Consider the following 16,460-nt stretch of genomic DNA (forward strand, 5'->3'; position numbering starts at 1 on the left):
ATTTCTTCAGTATATGTTAAAATGACAACTTTGCATTTCTGCTGTTACTACAAACAAAGCCAAAGCCTGTTCTTGAAGCAAGGAACTAATGCAGTAAACCAAAGCATCTCTGCAAAGGTATTCACAAAAGGTCTAGCAATGGGATGGGAAATGAAGAGGATGAACATAATGAATGTTCATTCAATACAACATTTTGGAAGGACAAGGAGCTATCACTCCAAGGGCTTCAAACTGGATGAAAAAACAACAGCCTCTCATCAACTCTTCCCTCTTCAGCAGAGGTACAGCTGTCATCTGCTGTCACACAAGCCTGAAAGTGAATGAAAACTACCAAGTATTTCTCCTGTTTTAGAGTTTTCTGAAACCATTAAATTTAGCAACAAATTTCTTGTTCTAACAGCGAGTTCTTGGAAGAATTTACAAACAACTCAGTCTCCCTAAAAGCTGGGGAAAAAAAAAAGAAATACCATTTTCAACTTAAGTTTGTTTTACCATAATCCACACTAATGATGACAGCTTTTAGGGTGTACTAGGCATCATTACAAACTTTACTTAAACAGCGAGCAGAATTTCTACACTTTCTCCTTCTCTAGCTCACTTTATTCCCTGGCATAGAAAACTCAGGCATGTAACTATTGAACACTATAAAATTATTCACACATGCTCTATTTGCCAACACCCACTGTTTTGGAAGAGAACACGAAACCTAAGCATTGACAACAGGAACCAGCAGTTCCCATTATTGTGATAAGGTGCTATAAATGTAGAAACACAAAAGCATCAGAGAGTACTTTGTACCTGAGGTACAAGAGGCTGCTTAATCCCAGGGTAACAGTCAGGCCACCTCAGACACGCTGTTGAGAGGTTTCTCTGAAAAGTGAGTCAGCTGCATGCCCTGGGGAAGTTCTCTCTCAATTAAAACAGTATCACAAACAGCCATTATTCTTCAGGTGCTGTTGAGCCCAGGTGGTGTTTCACTGAATCATCAGCTCCAACACAGACTTAAAGTTACTTTTTTCTCAGATAAACAGGACAGGATTTTAAGCAAAGGCACAAGACAAATACATGGATTTGCAACTCAGCTAATCAAGCTTTACTAAATAAAAAAATCTTTGGTGGGAATGCAATGAGAAGCTCCTGTTGTTTGAGAGGTCCACATCTATTCCCACGCTGCTGATGCAGGTGAAGGATGAAAATTCAGCCCAAGCACTGCTGCTCAGTTCAGACACTGCAACCTTCACCCTGACACTCAGCACACAAGGAGGCAGTGACCTGTGTAATTGTTTTCCGGTAATGTAACACCTTCTGAGACTTGAGAGGCAGAGGAGCAAGAATTTAAAAGTCACCACGTAATGACAGTACAAATGCAAATAATATGAAAAGAGGATACAGAAAGCAGAAGTGGAGGTGGGGAGGAAGTGTGATGTTTTAGCTAAGGAATGACATTTTAAGAGGATGATGTACAAAATTGCTAGAATATAATTAGCTGTCGAGTTAAAGCATGCAGGGGTCATCATCAGTAAGGGCTATGGGCTTACAACATTCCAGGAAATGTGAGTATCAATTTTCCCACCACCTTGCACCTGCTTTCTTCCTTCACACCTGTACATTATATCAGCAGTATTTGATGTCTTTCTGCATACACAAGCAATGCTGAAATGAAAAAAACATTTAAAAGCTCAAAAGCCTGAAGGAAAATTCATGGAGGCAAAATATGGATGCAAAATTACTGCACATTCTTAGACAGATGAAGAAGAAACAGAATAAACTGCAGAAGAACAGGCTATAGCACAAGTTAGAGTGAAGGGTCTATGAACTTTGAAAAGCACAGTTATTCTCCAACGCAAAACTGAGACTTGTGAAAAAACCTTACCAGCACAAAAGGAATACAAATAAGGTATAAGTCAGCTTCATTTTAAAAACTTTACTGTTACCTTTTAGATAGCTCCAAAGTATAAGGATATGACACAGGGAACTGCTGTATTTATAAGCTACTGTGAGGGTGTAACTGCCAGATCCAGCTGCTATGTGGCCACTTCAGGGCAAGCAGGGGAAATTTTTTATTTTTACATCTCAGAGGTAACTCCTACTCAGTGAAACTGGTATGTCATTACTAGTCCAGGATCAGGCAGTTCCTTGAGACATCATTCAGCCATCAGTATTTTACGTTCAAGCTTCTTAGCTCACGTAAATAGAATACCAAATATTTACAGCCTTTCACACGGGACTGTAGGATTTAGCCCAAATTTTAATCGAAGGACTATTCACATTTGGCTCAGAATGAGGAAGAATGATTGGGAAACAAGCTCATCTGCAGGTTTTTTTAATTGTGGAGGAAAAAATTAAAATAATTATAAAAGAGCTGCAATAGTTTTCATGTTACAGCAGTTCTGTAATGTTTTTGTATTAAAATAAAATATTACCAGATATGAAGCTCTGACATTTTTTTTTATAGTTTTTAATTGGAAACAAATGTTTTCCCACTAATCAGAAATCTATGAACTCAACTGATGAAAGCTGCAGGGCAGATAAAAGGCAGGTAAAAATAGGTTTGAAAGAAGGAATAAAAATACTGCAGAAAAGTTGTTTTAAAATCAGCTTAGTCAAATAAACGAAGTCCAAACCAAACCTCTATTAAATAACAATTCTACAGCAGCAGGAATGATTTAGATATGTCAAATAAATGTTGTGTCCCCTTGTCCACCTGCCCCCTACAGTCACCTCACATTCAACTGTATTCCCATTAGTCCGAATTCGATTATCTCTTTTCCAAGCTACTCATATCAGGAAATTATAGCTAGGATGCAAGGGATAATTTGTTGAGGTTTCCTAATGGTAGCAATGACTTTAGAATTTCTAACACTTACCAGCCAAAATTGCTCCAAAAAGTCCACTGGCATACCAATAAATACTGTTTCAAAACCAATTACTACACACCAGTAACTGGAAATGTTATGAAGCTTATTACTTCTTTTTGTTTTTGTTCTTAAACACAGATTTTAACCAGGAATACATTAAGAGAGCACAAAGGAAAAGGCAGGAGGACATCATTCAGATATCCAATCCTGGATTTACAGTGCTTGTTGACCACATCACTGCTCTTTGTCTCCAGCTCTGCTGGAAGTTACTGCTCTGGGCAGAGCTGGTAAACAGGATCATGTGAGTGCACTGCAACCCACAACAGAAAAGTCAAACTGCTGAATTTGCTCACACTGCCATCACCAGAGCTTCAGGAAACTTGGACTGGGGAGAACTCACAGCAACAGAGGCCTGCAAAGTTTCAGTTTGTCCACATCCTCAGTGCTGCTGCAGTGAGTTGACCCTAGGCTGGCTGCCAGCTGCCCACTGATCTGCTCTCTCACTCCTCCTACTCAATGGGACAGGGGGAGAAGAAAACAAGAAAAAGCTCATGGATCAAGATAAACAGGGAGGTCACTTACCAATTACCCTCATGAGAAAAACCTACTTGGCTTGGAGAAACTAATTTACTGGCAATTAAAAACAGTATAGGTCAGCCCGTAACACTTGGTCTTTGCTGCTCCTTAATCCTGACACTCTTCCCATGCTCCATCATGGTCCCTCTGATGGGATACAGTCCTTCACAAACTGTTCCAGTGTGGGCTTTTCCCTCAAGCTGTTGTTCCTGCCAGAAAACTTGGTCCTGGCGTGGGCTCCTCTTCCAGGGCCACAGTTTCTGCCAGGAGGCTGCTCCAGCATGGGCTCTCCACAGGCTGCAACTTCTTTCAGGGCACATCCTTCTGCTCAGTGGGGAGGACTCCAAGGGCAGCAGGTGGATCTCTGCCCCTTCATGGACCTCCATGGGCTGCAGGGACACAGCTGCCTCACCATGGTCTTCTCCAGAGGCTGCCAAAGAATCTCTGCTCTGGTGCCCTGAACACCTCCTGCTCCTCCACTGACCTTGGGGTCTGCAGAGTTGATTCCCAAACATTTTTCCTCTCTCCTCACAACTGCTGCACTGTGGGTTTTTGGCATTTCTTAACTATCTTATCCCAGAGGTGTTACCAGCTTCACTGATGAGCTCAGCTTTGGCCAAGGATGTGTTTTGGAGCTGTGTCTGGCTGTGTCCAACCCAGGGGCAGCCCCCGGCCTCTTCTCACACAGGCCACCTCTGCAGCCCCAGCTACCAAAACCCTGCCATGCTAGCCCAATAGTGGACAAAGAGAAAATCTACCATGAACTTAGCACTTAATCTCAAGAGGCAGAGCATATAAAAACCCAAGTCATAAATGTCAGTCTTCAGTGCTTTAGGGAATAATCCCTTGATCCCTTTCCTGCCCCTGAAATATTGAGCCTACCAGAAATTGCACTTATTTCCAAGAAAGACCTAATTAGGCTACTCTGTCCAATGCCAAGATCATAAATCTGGGGTAAAAGACTACTGATGTTCCACGCAATTCTAAAAATAGCATTTTAGTCGAAATTGGAAGAGCACTTTGGAGCAAAGCTCCAGATCATCTCTATTTATTGTTCTCCAGTTTGTGCTGGGAAGAGACTTGGAAGTATGCAAAGCTGGATTCCTTCCAGGTTCAACTATCTGGGAGATGCACTCCTACCTCCAAGTTATGTTCTACCCACAGCATAAGGCCAAGAAAAAACTGCCAAAATGCAGAGGAATGTTGAACTCCCAGCTTTCCTCTCTCCATCTCTGCCTCCAGTGCCATGCTCCCTGCTAGCATGGACACAGTCCATGAGCCACTGCTATGTTAAATGCCCAGCCCAGGCCCCAGCACAGTTGTCCTATGATTTGCTTAAGTATATTTGCTCATTCCTCCTTTTAGAGCTTATCTGCACTATTTATAGAATGGCTTTACATTCTCATTAGTTGCCAGACAATGATTTTTAATACATGTTCCATCACTACAAACACTCCTCTGCAAAGCTTTACACATTATGTAAAACAGGCAATTATCACTGCACAGATTAGAAGGTCATTCCAACGCCTATAAACTAAATAGTAGTGGGAATTGGAGTCTGTGTAGCTTATTTTCTTTTTCATCTATAGATTTGGCAAGCTCCAGACTAGCATTCATCCCACGTATTTCAAAACCTAGCCAGGGTACTAATTCACGGCACAGAATTGACAAAAACATATCTTTGATTTGTGCAGCGTGTGATCCACACTACAGCCTGGGAACATAACATTTTCATTTACTGAGTGATGTGACATGGTGGCTTCAAGACTTGATGCAGCTGCAGCATAGATGGGGAAATTTTTCAAAACATTTAAAAGTCTTTTCAATGTACAGCTGTCATCAGAAAAAGGAAAGGATTAGTCAGTTTTTTTCTTTATAGAAGGAGAAAAATTAGGACACAGAGGAATGGTGCAGCCATTTATACATCACACAGCGAAGAGCAACGCCTGAAATCAGCAGTGTATTGCACACTGGGGAGCCCTGGAAACATCCCAGAAACACCCAACACTTAAAAGTGATGAAGAATTGTTCCACCAATCTAAACAATGTGACTTTAAATGAAACAGAAAATATTTCTCTAGGAGAGATCACAGCATATTCAAGTTACCCAAGTCCCTTCATTAGCACAAACAGTATTTCCTTTTCTATCAGCAAGAGGAAGTCTCAGATCAAGGCAACTTCTCACATTCCAGATGAGACCTGTGAACTGCACTATAACCATGTCCTTCAGACTACTGCTATTTCCCACTCAAAAATGAGGTTTAGCAACAAAAGCTTCACTTCCATTCTAACGGTGACAGGAATCAGTAAGCCAAAATTATTAATTAACACTTTGAAGGTTCTGTTTTTAAAAAAATAAGCCTGAAACTCAGCCTTAACCTCTGTAAGATACTTCTGACCAACTGAAGATTAAAAAAGGCTTGGAGAGTACCTTTTAGTCAATATTTCAGGGGGAAAATTAGCACATAGTGATATGGTGAAACTTGCCTATTCACATTCATGTTCCCCTCCAAATGCTTACATATTCATCTTGCTTGGTATATTAGCTGAATCTCAAAATCTAAAAACGAGGAAAAGAAAAAAGGATTTTCCCTTCAATTTCAGAGATAAAAGTATTTGCCAATCAATAAACACAGAAAGCTTTGTGCAATCTGCTTTACTTGTAAAATTTACGTGACTTTGCTACTTGCTTTTGGAAAAGTAATAGGTAGAGATGTTACATTTAAACACTTCATGTTCAGATACAACTGGTGCCTGAAGTGGTGCAGCCATCACTTCCACCACTACAATATGAATGCTAAGAAAAAGAAATTTGATATTTAGATCCTTTAATAGAAACCTATTTTTCCATGATTAATTAAACCACAGGGAAATAAGGAGATTTCTTTTCCTTGTATTCCACTTACGTTTCATTAATATCTGTATTAGACTGTAATGCTCCTATGGCTAATGTGCCATAGGAGTGGAGCATCCAGAGTGGGATAATGCATTGTTCAGAAAGCACAACAGTGGCAGACAAAAAAAAATTACTGTTAAAAAAAAGGAAAAACAACACACCAAACAAAGAAAAAAAAAAAAAAACCAACCACCACACATACAGTGGGGAGGGGAAAATATCAACTGCAGAACACAACTTTCACTCCCTGAGGACATATGGTTTTAACTGTGTGGATCAGGATGATACCTGGCTTAAAAGCTACAAAACCCCTGAGGTCTTCAGAACACCCTGAGACTAAAGGCACAATTAAATCCCACCTCGCAGAGTTATTACTCAAACTGCCAATTCCATGTGAAGTGTACACTCAAGATGTTTCCAGTGGCAGCAGAGAACACCTTCAACCCAGCAGTGGTATCGAGCAAACAAGAGTATCCAAAGGCCACAAACTGAACATCCATGAGCTTCTCCACATGGACAATCTGCTCACAGGAGCTGTGGCCAGCCAGCCCAGACTCATTTTCCACCAAAGCCCACTTGTACACATAGAACCCTCATGGTTGGCAGGTCCCAAGATTTATACCTTGGCTGAGGGTGCAGAGTTAAGTGACTGTGACACCTGACACGGGAGTTGTGCTCTTCTCCTGGAGAGAAGAGTGTGCAATCAAGTGTCTGCACATCTACTTCCTTTTGTTCAAGTGTGTTGACACATAATAATGCTACAGAAAAGAATGGTAGGGAAAAAAACCCTGCATCACCTGGGACATGATGCAGAAGGGAGTAGAATTTGTTCCTTAAGGAAATTATTCCCACCAAGGACCTGCCCCTTCCAGGTACTGCTAAAAATGCTTTGTTAGCTGCTTTATTAGCAAGAAGACAGCAGCAGTCTTGGGCATCTGTGTACTTATTTTCTCATTTCCACCAAGAATTTAATTAACTGACATGAATTAAGTTTTCTGTTTGATCTGGAAATTCAGTTCAAATTAACATTTTTATGGATAGTTTAATAGTAATGCTGACAGAGAATTTACTTTAGAAGAAAGTGCTTGGACTTACAAACAGAAGGATGAAATAGTGGAAACTAATCCACTTCAAAAACAGTATTTTTATTTGCTTTTAGACAGGATTAACTAAAAAAATGGCTTTGATAGCTGATTGGAAAAGTCTGTATGTTTTCCTTACAAGCTATACCAAAAGATCTAGAAGCTCAACAGGACAAAAATACTTTGAAGAAGCCAGATAAGATGTCCAGGGAAGTTGTGAAATGTCAGTACACACCAAAGCACTTTCTAAGCCACCCAACTGCTATAATTATCTGTTTTAGAAAATGTCCAGCTGGGAGCCTGTCACTTTGAAATATTCACCACATTTTAAGTTATTGAAAACTTTATTTATTTATTTTATTTAAGTTATTGAAAACAAACACACAAACTTATTAGCCTTCATCTTTGCACCATTGCTTAATCATATCCACTGCAATTTAACAAATAAACTGTCACCTTTTTAAGCTTTTTAAATTAATTCTGTACAAGCTTTCCAATTAACAAACATGGACATTAGCATTTGTGTTTAACATTGGATTCCAAATTCCATAAGCATGAGAATACTGAAAACTTAAGAATTTATGGCACAAAAAAAAAAACCTGAGATGATCCCTCATTGCTTGAAGTGTGCACATCTCAATGGCACAACTTTTTCTTCAAGGAAATGAATATACTTTCTCATGTAAAATAACATCAGCATTACCCTTTGACAGTCAACATAAAGAAAAACGTTGTACATGCTTGAAAAGAGCATATGCACAATTGCCACCCCACCAAAATCAAGATCAGAAAAATCTGTTCACCTGAACTATGAAACTGCAAGACTGGCTGAGAATGAGGCTGCTTTTTCTACATTCTTCAGGCAGAGCTTCATGGCCTTTTCCTCAAAAGTCTTCAAACCAAAACTAAAATGTCACAGTTGTAAAATTCACACATTGATAGAAGCATAAGAACCAGCAGAGAAGGAAAGTCACAGGACACAAACACTTTTTTACCATGTTCAGATTCAGGCTTGAGACCTGGGCTCTGCTGAAAACATAGTGGACAAATGCCTCAGACAACACAGAATCTTTGTCTTACCTGGAGTATCACTGAAACCAGAAAGCCAAATACACTCACCCTACCAGCTCAAGCCAAAACCATGTAACCATTAATCTTCCCAAATATTAAGCAAAGCCTTGAATGAATCATTAACTGTCCTCTTCTTTCAAGGAACCCAACAAACCCACCTTGTTTTCAGTTGGTCTTTCTACCCAGCTGCCAGGTGCCTCCTGCTGCAGTGAAACCAGGCGAGTTTGCAGATCCCCACACACCAAACACAGCAAGTCAGATCAGTGTCTCTGATGCCAAAACAGCTGTGCTGATGTACACAAAACTGAGTTTCTGTCCCATCTAGCAGAAACATCACTGCAAACCTGTTGTGCTCTTCCTTATTACACTACTGCACTGTTCCCTACTCCTCCTCCTTTTCAAAACCTACTTTAATAGAAATATTTTATGGTAAGCTCCCACATTTCCCATGTGCTACAAGTAAGGAAGCTAAAATTGTATTTCAGGATTATTGAGGATTATTGAGAATATTGCAGTTGACAGTTCATGAGTTTAGGGTCACACCTTTCCAAAAACAACCCCAAGAAATACTGGAATAACAAATCATGGTACTAAGCTGAAGATGAGTTGCCTTTGCTGTGCTTACCTGCTTGTAAGTTAGCTCATTTCAGCTGACTAACATTATTGCACAAACAGAGAACAGGTAGTACTTTTCTCCTCTGTAGTTCCTCCACAGCTAAATGAATTCTAGCTGTCTGTATTAATTTTGTTATGCCACAGACCAATTCCCAAGATACACCATCTACAGACTTTGTTTAATGATGCCACCTACCTAATAACCAAAGACACAGACACTAAAGTAAGCCATTAACAGCCACATATGGTGAAGCAGCACCAGGACCTCTCCTAATCACTGCAGCTGGCATCACACAAAGGAGAAGAATAAAATTTCAAACAAAGTAAAAAGGCAACAAAATGTCAGGATAAGAAATGCAATAGAAAAGCCACAATATATGTATGAAGCATTACCATTTAAAGTGAGAGGTAGCAAACACCAGCCACAGAAATAGAGTATTTTAGATAAAAACACTCTAGATGAGTCACTGTGTGTCCAGCTGTACAATGATCTAACTGTATTATTACTTGTTTGTGTCTGCATCATCCTGAGGTGAGCTCCTCACATTCCAGCAGAAGGAAGTCCCACCAGCACTTCCCACTAGCCTCAGCCAGTGGCACCACTGAGAGAAGGTTGTCCCCACAGATTGTTCACATCCCACTGCTGGCTCCTCTGTGGAGCTCACAAGCACCTTTGTAGAGCTGCACCAGCAAGTGGATGAGTTAAACTAATCAGGGTTACAGTAACTCAACAAGAACAAAAAGCACCATTTCCCACTCAAAACCACTGCATGGCTACACAAACGCAGGTGAAGCACTGTGGGCATTGGAACTGGGATGAAGAGGCAAAGTGAGCAGCAGAGGCAAGGCAGGAGCAGTCATGTCTGCCAGCATTACTTAGTTGTGAAACCACAGCTGAAACTTTAACACAAATAATGTCAGAAGAACCGCTGAAATATAGTTAAATTCTGTCACACTGGTAGAAACTTAACCATGGTATGAATTGAAGCTGTGCACATGTACTGATGAGCTGCAGACTACAATACATTATCTTGACTGCTGTGGGCAGAATTTCATATTTAATGACCAAAAAAAAAAAAAAAAAAAAAAAAAAATTTAACTCCCTGCCTGCAGCTCACTGAAGAGCTTGTTAATTTTTATTAACTTGGCTCTTCTGCTCAGGCTCCTTTAAAAAATGAAGTAATTCAAGGACAGATATATAAGTCATGTAAGTCTAGAAAAACCTTTACTTCTAATCCAGCATTTATCAGTTAAAATACTCAACCTGGATTGTAATAGTATTATATGAAGAAATGAAGTAAGAAATTCAGATAACCCTGGAACTTCCTATAAGAGGAAAAATTCTCAGCCTTCTGTGGAAAGATGTTACAACAAATAGAAAAACCAAGGGATTGAAGAAAGTTTCCCATATTTCAGCAGATGCCTCAAGGGAATGCATTCAATTTTTCCCCAACTATCACCAAGTGTAAAGAGAACACACCATGACTACTTGATGTGGGACCTTTATTTTATTTTCTCCGTCTTGCAACTAACCAACTTAGTCCACGCCCAGAGAAACAACCCAAATAACAGTCCTATTTCTTGTTAAGTCTAAGTCTGATATCCAAGGTATTACCATCACTATCATCTGCTGTGAATCCTGGCAGTAACTTCTCATGTGTCAACCATTGCTGGAGAAATAAAATAGTTATCCTTGGCTGGCCCAACATTTACACACCTCCTAGGCCCAAACAGTGCAGTGACCAAAAATATGACTCCTCTTACATCCCATTTAAAAAAATAATATCAAATTGAAGTTTCCTCTCCGGTTTCTCTATCTCACACTGAAATACTGCATCCCTTTTAAATTCAGTGATTTCAATTTAGTTGTCCCATCTGCTAGAAGTGTTTTAATATGTCTCTTTTTATATCCTAACATCAAGGTGATGTTGCCAATTAAGTTCTGCTGTAGCCATCTGTAAGAGGAAGAAGGGAGGAAAGTAGTAAACATGAGTATTTCTTCATTAATTTTATACAACTTGGATTTCAACCAGGATTTTAGTGATGGAAAAAAAGAAAATAATTAGTACATTTATATTCTATGTGGATTTCTCTAGGAAAAGTAATATTTGAACTATTTTTTAAAATTCAAAGAGGTTTCAGATCTCATTAAATGTTTGGCTTCAAATTAGAACGCTTGTCAAGAGAATTTTATACTGGTATGATTCATAATTTTATTCAAAGCAGACTTTCAATTTCATAAATAAAGTCAACCTCTTAAATTTCTGCACAAGTTCACATTCACCTTCAAACTTACAGGGTATGTAAAGTGTTAACCCTCTGACAATAAATTACTAGTGCTCATTTTTCCTTCTAACAAATCTGACATTATCTAAATAGGGTAAGAGTCTGGAGTTTCCCTTAGTTTCCCAAAAACTAAACCCATAAAAACCAAACAATAAACTCTACACACTCAACTTCATTGCAATGAAGACTATGGAAAACAATTACAGAACTTTTTTCCTAAAAAAAATTTAGTAATTTAATTTTTAAACAGCACAAGATTTTTAAAAGTATGGAAATGTGAGACATTATAAATCAAAACTTACTGTTCAGCTCATTTCACGTATTCACAAAGCAAGACCCCCAGGCCTACTGAAGGATTTTCCCATGTCAGCCTCAACAGCCAAAGACTGAAGACAAAACCAGAACTGCAGGTCTTGCACTCGGAGACAAGGTGGATACTCATGCTCACACTGCCTAACTCTTTGCAGGATCTAGTCTTGTAAACCACCTATTTATCAGCCTCTTATGATACAGAAAATTAAATTTAATTTAACTAGTGCCATAGGTCATGATCACAATGAAAACAGATTGGCCTGTAAAAAAATAAAATCAGACTCCACAACTCTGTTAAGGCTGTTCAGCTACCCCATTAAATCCACATTTCAACCCGTGAAGCATTAGTAATGGGGTTCTTTTAAATAGAATTCCACAGGAATTTCTTCTGCAGGGATTGAATTTTCATCTCCATAGTAGCTGTGCTTACTGCAGACCTTATAACAAGCTTCTGATGTGGAATGATGGATGCAAAAAGACACTCTCTTGGCTATTAACTGTGCTTCTAAGCCTCAGTCTCAAAATAAATCTTGGGAAAATTGGAGGGCAGAGGAATCCTTTCCCCCACAACCTTATGTACTATTTATAAAAACAGTTATATGGTTAGGACATATAGTCCTAAAGAAATTTTTAACTTGCAATTACATACGAAATATGCAATTAATACACTGTGCTCCTTTGTAACATCCACCTCACAAGAAATTATATTCTAACAAAAAATACTTTTTAAGGGGAAAGAGAACGATGCACCTCAGGAGTGGGATTTAAAATCTTTACAGTTTAGTAACACCAATTTGAAAGCACTTTGGTAAACACTTCACTCATTGTCCCCCATGTCTCAATGGATTCACCTTGCATTCACACTGGGCTTCCTAGCAACTCTTCCTTTGCAAGTCCACTTTTGCATTTACAGAAAACAATACTGAGAATGAGTCATTTCTGCAGAATACAGCTCTTCAAGTACACCAGATGCCTGATGTTGCATGCTGTGAAGAAAAAAAGCTAACGTCTACTCAAATTACTGTATTTATCACCAAAACCTGTCAGCATTTTGCATATTTTATAAATGTTTTCTTCAGAATACTTGCATGTTTTTTAATGTTATGATCTTAATATTGCTTGTCAAAATGCTCTACACCTGGTTCTGTAAGAGCTGACAACTAATTAGCTCAGTTAATAGCAGCTTGAGAACACCACCCAAACGATGACCAAAATTAATGTCTTTTAACAAGGGACTAAAACAAACAGAGAGAAAAAAACCTCAAAGGTTTAGGACTGAGAAAGTATTTCATCATGTTTTTCAAAGCTTTCTCTTTCAATTCCATTGAATCTGTTCCTACAAGTAAGTATTTTATGGGTTTTGGTGTTACATCTTTTTAAACAGTTCTTACAGCAGTTCTGTAAAAATCCTGCCTGACAAGCGAGGTACGTGCAGCAGAACTCCTGCCCCTTCGTCCTTCTCTGGAAGCAGCACAAATCAAAAATGAACAGTGAACAGTGCTGAAGTCAAGTAACTCACTGGGATGAAATTATACAACTCTTGGGGTGGATGTTCAACCTATCAGTGCAAAATCTAAGGAAGTAATTAGGAAGCTTGCCTTTTTTTCTTTCAGAATAAGATGGTAACAGCTGAGCCCAGTTCTACCTTCACTCTTCTTGTTTACTTACAGAGGTGTGTTCATTAACTGACTTGTTACAATTAGAGCAGCCTGATGTTACTGATGAGTGGTTTGAAATAAAGGTACTTGCCTATAGCCACACATGACACATAAGGGCAGAACAGAAAAATGACAAAGTAACAGGCAGATGCAGATGCTATAGATAATAAATTATTCACAACCTATTCAATACAAAATAAACTGGTCCTAGAAAATTAATGCTATTAAGAAAGGATTGAAATTTTTAAGTTATCCCTACAAATTATTCAGTTCCTCCACAACCAAAATATTCAGCATTTGCAAATTAAGATGTAAAAGACAAAAGAAGTGTTTAATCAGTTCCTAATTAGATATGTGTGCCAGATACCACAAAGGATGGCACTACTTTAGCAAAGAAAAAACAAATGTTCAACACACTGAAGTAAACAAGAACAGCATTTAACATCAATTAATTTCAAACAATCATTGATTATTTCAAGTAGTTTTTCATACACTTGCAAGAGGCATTTTGGATTTTGAAGTTAGTTGTAATCTAGAAATAATCTAATTGTAAAACCTAACCAGCAGTGCAGCTGTGTACTTCCAGTCTCTCATTTCCATAAGCACTAAAGAAGCCTATTTTTGCTCTTTTTCTCATTTAGAGCATTAAGACTCTAAAAACTATTTTGATGGGATTACACACAATACAGCTGCTATTTTCACAACCTGAGCTCTCCAGACAACACAAATGTTTTTACCACAGAAACAAAACAAAAAAAAGAAAATCTTTAGTACCACAGTAACAGTTACAGATACTGACAAACTCAATTTTCAGCATAATAAACGTCACTGGGATTCTCTTTGGGAAAGCTGCAGTTGCAAAACCAATAATAATTAGGCTTAATATAGTTCTAAACCAAATTATGGCAGCTGTACATGCCACAACAAAGAACATTTTTAAGTATCAAGTACGTAATTTAACTACAACCAAACTCCAAAATATTTCTGATTCACAGCAAGTTACTGAGAACACTGAATATATCCCAGTGCTGCTCTTACCTTTCCTGGCAGCATCTGTTCTCCGTCTTGCGGGTGACACCAGATCCTTTACAATCTGTAGCACTTGAATCATTGCTCGTTAGCAAGATCAAAGGAACGAGGTGCTCCTCTAAAATTCCAACAGGTTTCATTACTACACCTTATTACATGGCTGTCTTCAGTGTGCTCAAACAAAAGTGATGCAGGAAGAACTCATCTACCTTCACAGGAAGATTTCTGCCTGACGACTCTACAGGCTGGGGTGATGGATTTAAAGTGACTTCAGCACAAGGAGAAAAAAAAACGCAAGCAGTCCTAAATGTATTTCTACAGAACATTTTACAGTTATTTACTGCAGAGAACACATACTGATTTCTCTAAATAAAGTTTAAAGGAAACATTCATAAAGTAGCTAAAGAAAGAAAATCCCACTTGAAATGACTGCCGACAGATGCAGCGTGCTCCCCTACGCTCAGTAACTAAGAAGTGTGGCTGCATCCTCTTTTCAAGTCGGTCTCAATTCATGAAATTTCACGTAATGCTTAAAGAAAGACTCCAGTGCAGTGCAGAGCCAGCGTCAGACCCACCAACAGAACTAAAATTAAACCCAGCCTGCAAAAACTCCATCAGGCATAAGCAAGCTCCTGCTAAAGACAGTCACTGGGCTCCTTTTCTCCCCCCTCAAACAGAAACCTCTGACACCCTTGTACGTGACAGGAATTCTCACACACCGGGAGGCACGCTGGAAATCCTGGGAGTATTTCAGGCGTTCTCTCCGTCACCACCAGAGGCCCAGAGAACTATTGCAGCAAAGGTATTGTCATTACTTCTGTCAGGTAATTTTAGGCAGACAGATTGCAGTATGTGCCCCACAACATTTTTAATGCCATCTGGAAAATGTACAAGGGCCCATCAGACATGCCTTTTGTCAAAGTCTCTGCGGAGCTAGCAAAAATAAATAAATAAATAAATAAAGCTCATGAGGAATCATGTTGTATGTGATCACTTTAAATAACTGCCAGGCCTGAAGAGGCTCTGTGAACACTTCAGAAAACTGAATTCCTCCGCAGCACTGCGAGGCCTTGCACACACAGGCATTGATTTAGGAAGCCAACTACATGCTCTAAAAACCATAACATTAAAACAAACCACAGGCCACATTCTCTGGCCTTTAGACCTTCTGTTCCCATTGCTTAAGTGTTAGATGGGGAGGGAGAAGAGGTCATCTCTTTCCATTTCCAGCTGCTCATCAGAAGCATTTCAGATTTTAAGATTTACTGGTGTATTTATCCACTTCTATGTCAATATCTTGAAACACACAGAGCACAGGAATGACAAACTATGGCTGTTATGTCAGTCAGAGTCACAGCCTGCCTATTAACCTCTGCCAGAAGAGCAACCCAGAGTTCTATCATACTTGGTTAGGCAAAACAAAGGCAAGTAAAATCCTTCTCCCTGCCAAGCCATCCGATTTCTTCTTCCACTCTGCAATCATTCAACTGTCTACCCAAGAGGAAGCTTGTAGACACACTGTGCAACTAACTATGACTTGTCTCTTCCTGATCAAGGATTCTTCAGAATGTCAGGCAGAATCCTCAACTATTCTATATTAAAAGTAATTTCTAACCCCTGGACCTAAAGTTAAATTCCAAGTTTAAGACCAATGACTTTATAGTGAGAGAGCTTTGGAGAACAGTACTAAAAACAGACTCTTCCAGAACAAATATAATTTCAGAACATTTAAATAAGATGTGAAATGCAGGGTTGTGCAGTAAGGTTTACCTGGAGGTCCATTATTTAATAATCCAGTGCTCAAAACTGATGTTGGAAGAACTTTTTCAATGATTATCTCACCATGATGTGTTTGTTCTTTATTTAGTTGGGTAATCAAACAACTTTTCTCCAAGTTAAAGACAGAAAACTAAAGGAATATCATTACTTGCAACTACATTACATTGCAAATTTTCTCTAAAAAACTGACTTCTAAGTTCATGGTTCACCAAACACAACTACAGAACTACTAAATTTTTAAAGGTCCCTATATAGACATATTATGGATGGGAGGAAAGAGGAAGGAAAAGAGTAAGGC

At 39.0% G+C, this 16,460-nt stretch overlaps 1 protein-coding gene across 3 annotated transcripts in view; it reads right to left on the reverse strand.

The window, feature by feature from the left end:
- Positions 1 to 16,460, reverse strand: part of USP6NL (USP6 N-terminal like) — a 111,543-nt gene that overhangs the window by 74,236 nt on the left and 20,847 nt on the right. The window contains exon 1 of one of the 3 annotated variants that reach the window (XM_085082654.1): positions 14,393 to 15,001. The exons of the other annotated variants lie outside the window; for them this stretch is intronic. Within the exon in view, the coding sequence (XP_084938780.1) occupies positions 14,393 to 14,465 (73 nt within the window). The 5' untranslated portion in view covers positions 14,466 to 15,001. Of the gene's footprint in view, positions 1 to 14,392; positions 15,002 to 16,460 lie in introns of those variants that run through there. 3 annotated transcript variants of the gene reach the window in all.

Source organism: Lichenostomus cassidix, chromosome 1Aa (genome assembly GCF_008360975.1).
Source record: "Lichenostomus cassidix isolate B80296 chromosome 1Aa, HeHo_3.0, whole genome shotgun sequence".
In the NCBI taxonomy this organism is placed as follows: Eukaryota; Metazoa; Chordata; class Aves; order Passeriformes; family Meliphagidae; genus Lichenostomus; species Lichenostomus cassidix.